At 41.7% G+C, this 12,049-nt stretch overlaps 1 protein-coding gene across 4 annotated transcripts in view; it reads left to right on the forward strand.

The window, feature by feature from the left end:
- The first annotated feature begins 6,427 nt into the window (after nt 1-6,427).
- The window catches only part of mdfic (MyoD family inhibitor domain containing), a 216,173-nt gene continuing 210,551 nt past the window's right edge, over nt 6,428-12,049 (forward strand). Inside the window, exons 1-3 of one of the 4 annotated variants that reach the window (XM_067582219.1) lie at nt 6,428-6,792; nt 7,095-7,256; nt 9,239-9,349. In XM_067582219.1, the coding sequence (XP_067438320.1) occupies nt 7,163-7,256; nt 9,239-9,349 (205 nt within the window). In that variant the 5' untranslated portion in view covers nt 6,428-6,792; nt 7,095-7,162. The remainder of the gene's footprint in view (nt 6,793-7,094; nt 7,257-9,238; nt 9,350-12,049) is intronic. The other 3 variants (XM_067582220.1, XM_067582218.1, XM_067582221.1) reach the window with 3 other exon arrangements.

A 12,049-nucleotide genomic window follows, 5' to 3' on the forward strand; every position in this document is an offset into this window, starting at 1 on the left:
TGTGCCCATGATTTAAGCCTGCCTCTTTTGTATGTCCAACTTTAATTAATTAATGTCATTACTATCATTGCGGTCCAGCTGATTGGTTGGCTCATCATTTACAGTACTCTGGCTCCAAATCTCATCCTCTCCAGCAACGCTGACATTTGGAGAATTCTTGATTAACATAATTAGACAACTTTGATGGGAGATTTACAAAATCCCCCTTTTCTCCCATCCTGACTTGTTTCCATGCACGTCTCGCAATCTTCACTTTAATGCTGTGAGTCCGTGGATTAGATGTGACATTTATAAGGGCATATTTAACCAAAAGATATACAGAAAATATCCTCCATACATAAAGAATAAATGCAGAACAGTCCGTGTTTATTGTGTATTTTGCACTGCATCACTATATGAACTTAATACTGGCACACACATTTTGACCTTACTTTACTTTATATGTCTGACTTTTTATGTGAGCGTGTTTATATAAAAAACATAAGCCGGAGAGAAAGAGAGTGTAAAAAAGAGATAGAAGACAGATACAGATAGACTCTGGCGTGCTGTTATTTCTCTATGAAGGAGACCACGGAGAGCTCCAGCAGTTTATTGATTTTCAGAACTGCTCTGCTCTCATTGTTATCCCAGGGTGCTGAGCACTGTTCATTGGACACACGCAGCACCTCAGGCTGTGATCCCTGTCTGAGAAACCCCAGCTCTCACGACAGGCCCCTACCCAGCGCCCCATTCATACCCATTCATGCCTACGTCTCAATAGCTTCCACTGAGGAGGTAGCAGGAAACCATACAGGGGAATAAGGGCATCAAGGCTCATTCTCACATCTTTGAAGTCTATTGTGTGTGCAGGGGAGGATTGGGAATATAGTCTTTTTCCAGATGAGAGAATTAGACTGAGATTCCACTGCGTCATGTCGAGCAGGGCTGTGTGTTGTGCTTTGGTGGAGGTGAAAGGTTCAATAAGGCAACCCTTTTTTTTTTTTTTTTTTCAGTTTTCTGCTCTGACGGTGCTTCTTCTCACCGCAGCTGTTGAGGAGGTTAGTTTGGATAAGCAGTCACTCTGGCATTTAGGATGTTTACCCAGCATGCATCAGCACATGCTTACAGAAAATGACCACACTTCCACCACTCCTTTTATACCTATCATGCATGTCTCAGGAAGGGAATAATAACACACCACAGCACTTAGGCGCTGTCCACTACCAGCCTATTCAAACCAAGGCCATCTGGGTGCAGTTGTGAAGTGATGTCATGGCTGCTGCTCACCTTTAGCTTGGGTTTGTCTTTAATTATTGTCAGGGAAGGAACACACAGCCCAGCTCATCAACTGGATAAATATTTGACCGCTGTTCCATAAATTGGCATTGGGGGTTTATTTTAACGACGCATTCTGTCCAAGCCAGACATCATGCGCCGAGTGATGCACAGTGAATTGGCTCTCTGCAGGTGACCACAGCTCGTCTCAGCATGAGGTAAATTAAAACTCACATTTCTGTTGAGGAAATGAGAGATTTCATACACTTCCTGAATTTGTCTTATTTAATTATAACCTATGTCAAAGCCTAATCTAGGAAGCTTAGGCAGGGCATCCAATTAATCAAGAAATAGGTATGTTTGTGGACTGTGGAGGAGTGTGCGGGGAAGTGTGTGTGCGTGCATGTGTGTGAGAGGGAGAGGCTTATTGCATGAATATGGGAGCATAGTTGTGCTTTGTTTGTGTATCATTTGTGCATTTGCGTGCATGTGCATGCGGGTGGCTGCGCGTGCCTGTGGGTAAAATTTGATCTGCCTCAACCCAGGGGGTTTCGCTAACAGGACTCAGGGGTACGTGCTGGCACCATGTGAGAAAGCTCAAAGCAGGACACACAGTCTATGAGGCGTCACGCCTTTACAAATAAGCATCCCACTGTGATTTTAGCCAGTGTCGCTTAAGCTTGGCTTATGGTTTATGCTAATCGCAAATCTGTAGAGGATCATAGAAATCCAAACAGTCTGACATTTTTGATTATCATTCCATGTTGGACAACAAAGGCAGCAAAGGACGAAGCAGACGCAAAACTTTCAGGAGTGAAAGCTTAACATTTATAGATGTTAAATTCATTTACTTATTGGAATTGGGGTTAAAATGCATGCAATAACATCTAAAAAATGTGAATAATGACAGTTTCATTCAAACATTAAGCTGCAACTACTAATTCACAGTTGCAGTGATCATGAGCGTTCCTCACTAAGTGTGTGCCTGAAGGTACAGATCGCATAAGCAGCTACAAGTCATCTCGGTCACGAACTTGAAATATTGCATCAATTGTCACAATATAATATAATGAGTCAATGTCTTCGTAAGTCTGAGTGGCATGTATGTAATGTGAATTAGCATGCCATAACTCACTCCTATGGTGTGAAATGTCATATTGTGTCATGTGTTATGATGCCTGAGATATGAAGAGGTAGCTAATAGGAGATGGATATAGTGCTGGCATGCATGTGAGTATATTTGAATATCTGTGTTCCTCATATCAAGTGGTCTCTGCATTAAGACCTCCAGTCTAAACCAGATTCCACCATTCTCTGGTTTCCTCATATCATCACAACATCAGCATATGGCAGAGCAATGAATGATGGGTCAAACACAGTTGCTGTCTCGGTGGTTTTGGATGATTGTCAATAAAGTTAAATTAATCACAGATGGGTGTCAACTTTGATCTCATATTCTTCCAGGAGCCGGCGGAAGCCATTTTGCATCCCCTCTAAAGCTGTGGTGCAGGCGTCTTCCTCACATGTGGATTTTGCATCGCCTGGCCTGAGTTATTGTGATAACCCGCCGAGTGGGCTCTTTTGTTTTTAACGTCACTATTAATCGTCAATCACCTGCTATTCTCTTTCTGTATCTGAGGGATACATATTTATGAAGTCTGGGGCTTTTGTGTGAACATTTGCAACTGATTATGTGCACTCTTCTTACTCCAAACTTGCAGTCCAGATGTGCAGCTATACAAGCAGAAAGTCATTATTCAACTCCCTGCGTGCTTGTTCTTTGAGGAATAGGGTGTTTGTTTGCATTCAAACTCTAATCAAGAGCAGTGACAGGCCTTATTCTGATCATAAAGAGATTTTCCTTTAATGAGTCCATCAATTCCTGCCCTATTCATGTCCATTCTCCATTCAGACAGAATGATTCAAACTGCCAAACACAAAGTCTGCCTCCTTTGACAGTTGGACCAATAAAAGATTGAATGTTTTGATCAGACAGCCTCAAACAATCCTTTACTTGAAAAAAAAAAGGACTTACCATAATGCTATTAATCATGTGAGGGCATCAAGGTTCAGCTGGTGTCACGGCCGGCTTCAAAAAGCCTTACTTATTAAGTTCTACTCATTCTGTGTGGACTTGTGTGTAAAAAATCTTTGAAGATTTGATCAGGTACAGGTGCTGGTTCTTGCTGTTCAAAGCGACACCTCAACTCTTTCGCCTGGCCATTAAAATCGACGCAAGGGGCAACATGGGCCAACTTTTGCATTTCTATTAGAATCGCAGTCTGCTAAGAAATAAGCTCATTAGGTATAATTACAGATGTTCTGTCCTACAGGCATTTTTCTTGTTTCAGTTCAGTTTCTGCAAAAGTTTTTACTTGAAAACAAATGTGGTTAGCAAGAAACTCGTGATGAGAGGGGTAGGCCCTTCAGTTAATGATACAGGTGTACCAGCAAAAGAAAAACTTGGACTGCTCAGACTTTTTCAATTATGCCATTATCACTGTGTTGGAAATACTGATCGTATGAACGGCAAATTGTCATTTTTATACTTTGTTTTTTGTATGGATTAAACACAGATTGTAACATTTTGTTAGTGAACTTTAGAGGTGTAAGTAGACGGATTTTGTTACCAAATGTATATGTGTTATTCTGTTTATAAAATGTGTTCAAGGCAAGCAGCAAACACTTGGATGCTTGGACTACTTTGCTGTTTGAGAAGGAGGACACGGATGCTTGCAGTGTGAGTGTTTTTGGGACGTGTGTGTTTGTGTGTGTGTGTGTGTGTTTGTGTGTGTGCCAGAAAGCAAGAAACAGAGATGCGTGTTTGTTTGGGGCCAGATTCCCTCCTTCCCAGCGAAGGAGGATTAGACTTGTCGGCAGCGTGTGCACCGACTGAGCCGGCGCTTCTCTTCTCTTCGCCACTACACACTCCAGCAATCAGGCAGCCTGCCAAACAAACAGATGAAGTCAACAGAGAGACGTTTCCTTGTGTCTTTTGAGATGTGACTGCAACAGATGCAACACTGACACCGACGCTTGACACAGTGTGACAGCCTACTGTGTCTACACAGCCGGCTCCACTTTGACTTATTTTGAAGGAGGGGGGAGTGGGGGATGACACTATGCACATGATCACACACAAGATAATGTTTGTCAGCAGCAGCAGTGGTGTCACCATGTAAGAGAGACAAAGACAGACAACGGGGGTTGATTTCACGGTGCAGTCATGTTGCATGTACAGTCCTCAAAAGATTTCCATATGTGTATGGGGGTGTAGTTGGGGAGGGGGGGGGGGGGCAGATGGCTCGCAGTGAGTTTTTCAAGGTGCAGGCTTTGATTTGCTCTGTGCATGATTCAATCTCCGAGGTGAACCATGGCCATTACACACTGCAAGGTCAAAATCCCATTACTTAAATGCAATTTTATCCATGATTTTTCTTACAGGCTACATCTCTCAAATATACTGTGTCTCCACGTGGCCACCCAGATAGGCAAGCTGAAAGCACTGCATGCTGGTTAACGGAGTTCTTGGCTTTGAGCAGCTCTAGGGGATGGAGTGAGGGAGTATCTGTATCCAGGTAATTACAGTCTGAGGGGGCACAGAGGTCCTCTGTGATTACACATCAGCCCTGTAATGGATTCAACACTTATAGACGGAGAGAGAGAGAGAGAGAGCTGCATTCCTTACCTTTCCATCGCGAAGGCAAGGGACGGGTGGGTGAGAGCAGGCAAGGTGGGGCGGGGTAGGTAGGTGTATCTGCAAGATGGATTACGTGGGGTTTGCCGAGTTCAACATTGACACAGATTCATCGTAAATCATTATACTGGGGACCCGGAGTGATTTCTGCATTAGGAGCAGAAAATGGAGTTCAGCCAGTCAATGAGGGAGGGCATATTTCACATCAATCACCTCCACACTCTCATGTTACCAAGGCTTAAATCTCACTTATACTGTTACCAATAGGGTTCAATGGCTATGATGGCAATCAGCAAGACACTGACTGCACTAACAATACCCTACTGACTACACAGAGGACACAGCACGGGGCTCCCTTGCCATTTATTCAAAGTGAATTATACATTAAATGAAATGGAGAAAATGTAAAGGTGATGTTGGATGTTGAGATGTTGAAATTATGATGTTTATTTATAGTTTGCAGTTCACAGCAAACTTTTCATTCATGTTGGCTAACTTTCCAGCTGGCTTCAAGCTCATATTCTCCATGGAGATGAGGGTGACCGCAGGCTGCGTTTGAACGCAAGGTTGACAGGGATCAAACCAACCTAACTTCAGATACTGAAGATTTCAATGAAGCACAGTTCTGTGTGGAGTAAATAAGAGATTAACTGATGTGTTTTGTTTAAAGGTGACAAAATATGGCAATGATCATTGTTATATGGGCTACAAATTAACAATTATACTGTATATTACTCTTTTTTGTTGCCATAAATACATTCTCAGACAAAATAATGCACTGTATGTTATCCTTAAGGAGTGATGTACTTATATTTGGGGTAATAGACCCTGGAGAGGTCTAACTACCTACTTTAAACCTCTTACATGCAAACTGTTATAAAACTCCAATAGCTGAAATCCAAATAAACTAAATTGATTTATGAGAACACCAATTGCAAATATAGAGCATATGAAAATCTATTGTTTTGTTTAAGTCTCATGTTTAAGAGACTTGAGCTGTAAACTGAAGTGATATGTTATTTCCCGAAACATGTCATCAGATCAAAATCATGTTCGTAAGCAATTCTTGTAAAACTAGGAAAAGTCATCAAGTACCAAGATGATAAAACAGCTGTTAAAGATGACCCATAACAACATTAGATTTAATTTATCATGTTGGAACTTTTAAATCAGCTTCTTAAGGCAATAAACCTCTAATCCTAACCCTTCACTGAATGACATTTTGAGTGCCAACTGTTGCTTTGATTGATGTCACAGATTAGTTTTACATACTTAAGTGTTCAAAAGCATTTTGCAGTGGGAAAAAACCCCATCTCAAACTCTAGACATTATTATTTATTTTTTGTGGAACTAGTTTTCCTGTGTTTTAATGAAGCACGTGTCCCCTGAAAGTATGACTGCGTGTCTAAATTTGTATCTTTTTTTTTTATTTATTTATTTCCTAATTTTGTTTTTGGGGGACACATGTTCAGGGAGGGCTTTGCTCACTTCTCTGCCGCCAAGAGAGGCAAGGGGAGAGGGAGAATAGTAACTTCACTGGCTGTACTGCAGGAATCCGGATATGATGAAAATGTTTGAGACGTAACGAACTACCGCCGCTGAATGTCGAAGGCGTCGCGAGGACGATTTTTGATTTTTTTGCTGTACGTCAACAACATCAGGCTACAAAGCAGCTACAAAGTAGCACCGAGGCACACTGGCAGCTGAACTTACGGAAAAAAGTTGTTGGACGCTAAGTTACTCTTTCACCCAGTTTCTTTTTTTCTTCTTGGGAAAGAGTGGGAGGAAGGAAGGATGGGAATAAGTCAGATTTGAATCAAGGGAGTTGACATGTTTGAAAGGTAAGTTATGCTTTCCAAACAATATATCCGTTTTAGCTATAAACAACACTTAGGAAGCGTCCGTCGTTTTTCGATAAAACAAAAGTGAGTGTGAGAGCAAATGGGCTGCATATGGAGTCTCTCAGCAAGTTTGTGTAAAAAGCGAGAGAAGGGGAAATTTCCACTAAGTTTTTACTGCAGCTCGACGTCACTTTCTCAGTGTGTGAATAAGCAGACAACTTTCTCGTGTCGAGTAATGACCTGCACTGTGTTGCTGTGTGTCTGCTAAGCCTGTGCTGATGATGAGACGTTGGTTTTCACAGCGCTGAGGGCTGAGGAAAGGGAGGAACTGCTTCTTCTGCTGTGTGTGTCCCACAAAGACGACTGTCTGATGTCCAAGGAGACTGTGCTTCCTCCGGATGGGCCGGCAGGGCAAGGGAAGGGCCCTCAGCAAGAGACAAGTCCCCTATTGTCAGCCACACAAGGTAAGAGTTCACAGGAGAGGCCAGAAATCAATAGCGGGGGGAGGTAAAAGTAAAATTCAGGTTACCAAAGTGGGTTATGTGGCTCTATATGGGCCATGAGAGGGTGTAAGAGGTCCTTCAGCATGGTATTTTTAAAATTTTTTCCCCATAAAATGGTAAGGTAGTGACAAAAAAAACTCCTTATGAAGTGTAAACATGCCCAGCTCCACACTGCTTCATATCTAACAACATAATACTCCTCTGACTGGTCCACAACACAAAAAGATTTGAACAGACAGTGACTTGTGAAAATGTAGGAGTCCCTGCTATGTAATGCTCAGCTCATGTGCACATGAAGCTCTCTCTTGAGAATGTTTATGGAGTGTTTTCTTTTTTTTCCTCGCTGCCAGGGCACTGAAACGGCGCTATAAATATCAGTGACATATTCAGTCAAGAACTCATGTTACTTGTACCGTCCAACGTGACAGAAAACGGTCTAAAAAGCAAATGTAGAAAGTTAGTCGATGAATGCATTTACAGATTAATGGTGCATACCAGCACTTATCAGTCTGCTTGGGACAATATCAGCCTTGTCTTCTTAAATTATGTTCATGTGACTTTGAGTACACATCAGTATCCGTGCTCCAGTGTTAAGCCTTGATAATGTTTTTGCTTTTTCCCTCAATAAAGTCTGAAGAAACGCCCTGACTATTAACAGCAACCACAGCCAATTATAGTTTTTAATTAACTTTCTAGTTGCCCCTAAGATTATCACATGTAAAATAAGCTTACCCCCACACCCCCTTTTCATTTTTCTTCAAACAAGCAATGAACCGTTAACCATCCTATTTATACCAAGCATCATTATGGCACTGTCAAAAAATAGCAAAGTAGGACAAAGTAAGCAATCACTGGGGCTGCTGGATTGCGAATGGATTTTCGCTGGACCTTCAAAGGCGCTTGCAGTTAAGACTGGATTTCCCCTCTCAGGGGACTGTAGATGTACTGAGAATAGACCAATTTATTTCTAACTGTGATCACAAAATACTGCGATGCATCACACAGTACTGCTGCTAACGCAAATGCTGCTACAATACATCAGCTCCAAGCTGAGATATGTGCCATATCTATCTAGGGCTGCTGGCCTTTGCCCATCCATTCCACTCCCTCATCCATCACTGCTTTACAAACAGAGGAAGCATTGGAACAAACGCATCAATACATCCAGTTTTGGTAAACATGATTGTAAGGTTCTGCTGAATCATTCTTCATACTTTTTTTTTTTTTTTTGAGGATCAAGATACAGTAGTTACTGAGAAACTTGCAGGCTATGAGAAAAACTGTGGGCTGTGAGCAGTCATCTGGCAGCAAACCAGTGAATAAAGTCATTGTGGAAGGTTTATTTACTGAACAAAGCAGCAGTGTGTAATGAGCAAAGCGTCAGCAAGTCCCGCAGTCAAGAAGCCAAAGAACACGGCTTAGAGAGATGAGTGAAACTGTCTTGTGTTTTTTGTGCAGCTATCAGGCTTAGAGTTTGTGCCTACATACTTTTTCCAATTTGGATGAATGCTGCCTTTATGGCAGTTTAAAGAAGCTTGGCAGGTAGAGCACACCCAGGAGCAGAGGGAGTGTAAATGAGATCCAGAGCTCTGGCAAGGCCTTTACCTGAACCGCCCCACCATGTTGTGCAACCATTTGCCAGCGGCCTGTGTTTTTGCTGGCAAAAATAGGCAGAGCAGCTTCTGCATCTCGAGCACGTCCAGCTGTCCCTGATATTTTGTCCACTGTGGCTGACCTGCTGTAAAAGTTTACATCTGTTTTTGCAGGAATAGCTGTGCTCATTAATTTAGAACAGTTAAGCTGGTAATAGGATAACATTAAATTAAACAACCGAAACTCTCTCTGTTAGTCACTGCGCAGCATAATATTTTCTTGCTTAACTTTTGAGTGCAACAGGTTTTTCTTCTTCAGCCATGTGTAACGTTAAATGCTTGTGACCCTAGATGCTTGTGACAGTGAATCATCAGGAAGAACACAGTTTCCGAGGAAACCAGCCACTGAAGGACAAAGTCACGTGACCAAGGAGAAGTCTAATTATTGCGAGCCTGTAAGAAGTAAGTTTTAACGACCTGGGAAAGCTGTGGGTGGACAGCAGGATATCTCGGTGTTATTTTTAATGATAACAACAATGAGCCGTTTAATTGGAGCGAGTGAAAACGATTAACATATTTTGCTTGCATAGTCAGATGGTCGAGCTTAACGGCAGTAGCTGTTTAGCAATGTTTTATTTAACATTGAAATAATTTCATCCTTTTTTTATTAACACGCTCCAACTGTCATGTACAGTGTACATGCACGAGGCAGGGTCAGTCAGCCAACTAAAATATTAGCTTCAGTGTTTCCAATTAAAGTAATATCAAGATTGCACTGAGGTCTCTTGGCAAGTGAGTGGTAACATGCATGCTCTTTCATTCTGCCATAATGACCAAGACTTGGCTCGTTTCTCCACTTCTGCTTTTCCTTCCAACCTTCAGCCCTGTGTTTTGGAAGTGGGGAAATCCTGTTTGTGGTTCTGGCATTGACTGTCTTAACGCACTGATTGCAACTTAGCCACAATGTTTTCACCCCGTACCAAACATTTACCTATTGGAGAAGAATTGTGCCAGCTGCTTGAAGACATTTCTCTGTTGAACGGTGTCTTTTAGACAGCTTTTTAGTCACAGGCTGAGACAATGCTGTAGGGGTATATTGTTCCCACCAACAATCTACCATCCCAATAACATTAGATTTTTCCTGCATCTGTAATCTCATTTATAACTTGGGAAACTTTGGAAACCTGTGTTGTAACTCTGCAATAATCATTGTATTTTGCAAATGTAATGACACAGGGAGGTTTCACAAAACAATCATTTGGCACTGAACTGCTCGAGTGGTTAGCACGTCTAATTAAGTCTATATGAACTCTTGTTGAGCAAAATGACTTGATACAGAGCAATAGATCGCAGGTCACAAAAGGAAACCATCTAAAAGCTTTGTGTGTGTGTGTGTGTTTAATTGTTCCTAAGAAGAGTGAGATGTGTCAGCAAAGGCTAATAGCAGCTAATTGCTTCCATCCATGTAAGTGCCTAGCTATAATAAGGATTGTGTTTGCATCTGACACAACAGTTCTTTTGTTTCTAGGTTGTTAACTTTTCCAGGGCGCCTTTTCCTGCCTTTTTTTTTTTTTTTTTTTTTTAGTATTAAGCTTAATGACTTGCCAGTGGCTTGTTTACCGAAGCAGCGAGGGAAAGAGATTCGGTTGCAAAAAAAAAAAAAAAAAAAAAAAGATTTTCTGTCAAGAGGTCTTTTTAGCTTGGCAGGTGTGTGGAGTATTGCACTTCTGGAGGGAGGCATGCTTTTCTTTCATCTCAGCAGATAAGCCCCTGTGACAACAGTTTTGCGTTGTAATTGATGTCGCCCCCCTTCCCCTCAACATCCACACACACACACACACACACATCTCACACATGCACACATGCAGACTGTCTGGTAAGGGAATTTTAGAGGAAGGAACACATGCTACTTCTCTTTTGAGAGAGTTTCAAGAACATAAAATAGTCATGTCAAATAAAGGCAGAACCCCAAATTTGCGCTATGATAATCTTTGTGAAAGTTTATTGTACCCATGTCTGTTTGTGGTTAAATCAAAGTCTTTACATTCAGGGCGGCTCAAGTTAACCTATTTGTGTCATGGACCCTCGCAGTCTCACTGTGGTTTTGTTTGTTGAGGTGACCAATCAGGTTGCTTACTGGCAGGGGTAATTGAGAGCCCTCTTCACTGCAGAAACAGGAAATCAATAAGAAATCATCAGCCTGGCTACATCCTGGCCCAGCTGTTTTCCCCCCCTCTGTCCGATTTTAAAGCCTGTGTACAGTGTGTGTGGATGGTGACTTTTCACAACAAGAGGAAGCCTATTGTAACATTGTAATAACAACACAGATCCTATTTCAGTTATGATAACGTTGTTTTGACAAGTTGTCTTTTTAAGCAGTGGGGTTCTCCTTAAACAGGAAAGTAAATATGGCAGCAGTTCCCTAATAATTGAAAACTGTTTTTTTGGAGCACAACACACATTTGCTTGAGGGTGTTGTAAACACTGTTTTAAGAGTGACTGAATCTTTCCATAAAAATGCAAAAATGAATCATCAGACGATTGTAAAGTGTGACCTAAAAAGGATGAAATGGCTGAAATTATCATTTTGAACTGAAGTTTTATAAATACACAAAGTTAAAATGTGGATGTTGCTGGCATTGTCAACTGCTGTGGCTTGTTAGACCAAAAAAAAAAAAGTACAACTTTGTCCTGCCTGTAAGGCTGCCGTCAGTGAACGGGTCCTCTGTGGCTCTGCCATCCTGGGGGAGGAGGGAGAATCTTGAGGGGGAGACAGACATTCCTCAAGGGACCGTTCTGGGATTTCAAGCAGCTGATATCTCCTGCAAACAGGGCCTTGGCTCTCCAGCCCTTGCCTGGAAATAAATTGCTACCACCCAGCACCAGTTTTAGGAGTTTAATCGTCACATTATTCACCGGATTGTCAAATACTTTTTCTTTTTAAATGCTTCTGTGGTTGATAAAGATGACCTTACTAGCTGCTGAAGAACAGGTCGTTTTTTTTTATCTCCGAGAAATTCTGTAGTGAGAAAGGAAGGTCAAATAACATGACTCTCCTTTTTAAAGAAAGACATTAGTCTGGCCTTTGTGTGAATCTCTGATTGGATTCTTTAGTGGCACACCTTCAAGGTTATTACCTGTGTGCAGAATTGACCTTTTTGA

The sequence above is a fragment of the Thunnus thynnus genome, chromosome 23, assembly GCF_963924715.1.
Source record: "Thunnus thynnus chromosome 23, fThuThy2.1, whole genome shotgun sequence".
NCBI lineage: Eukaryota > Metazoa > Chordata > Actinopteri > Scombriformes > Scombridae > Thunnus > Thunnus thynnus.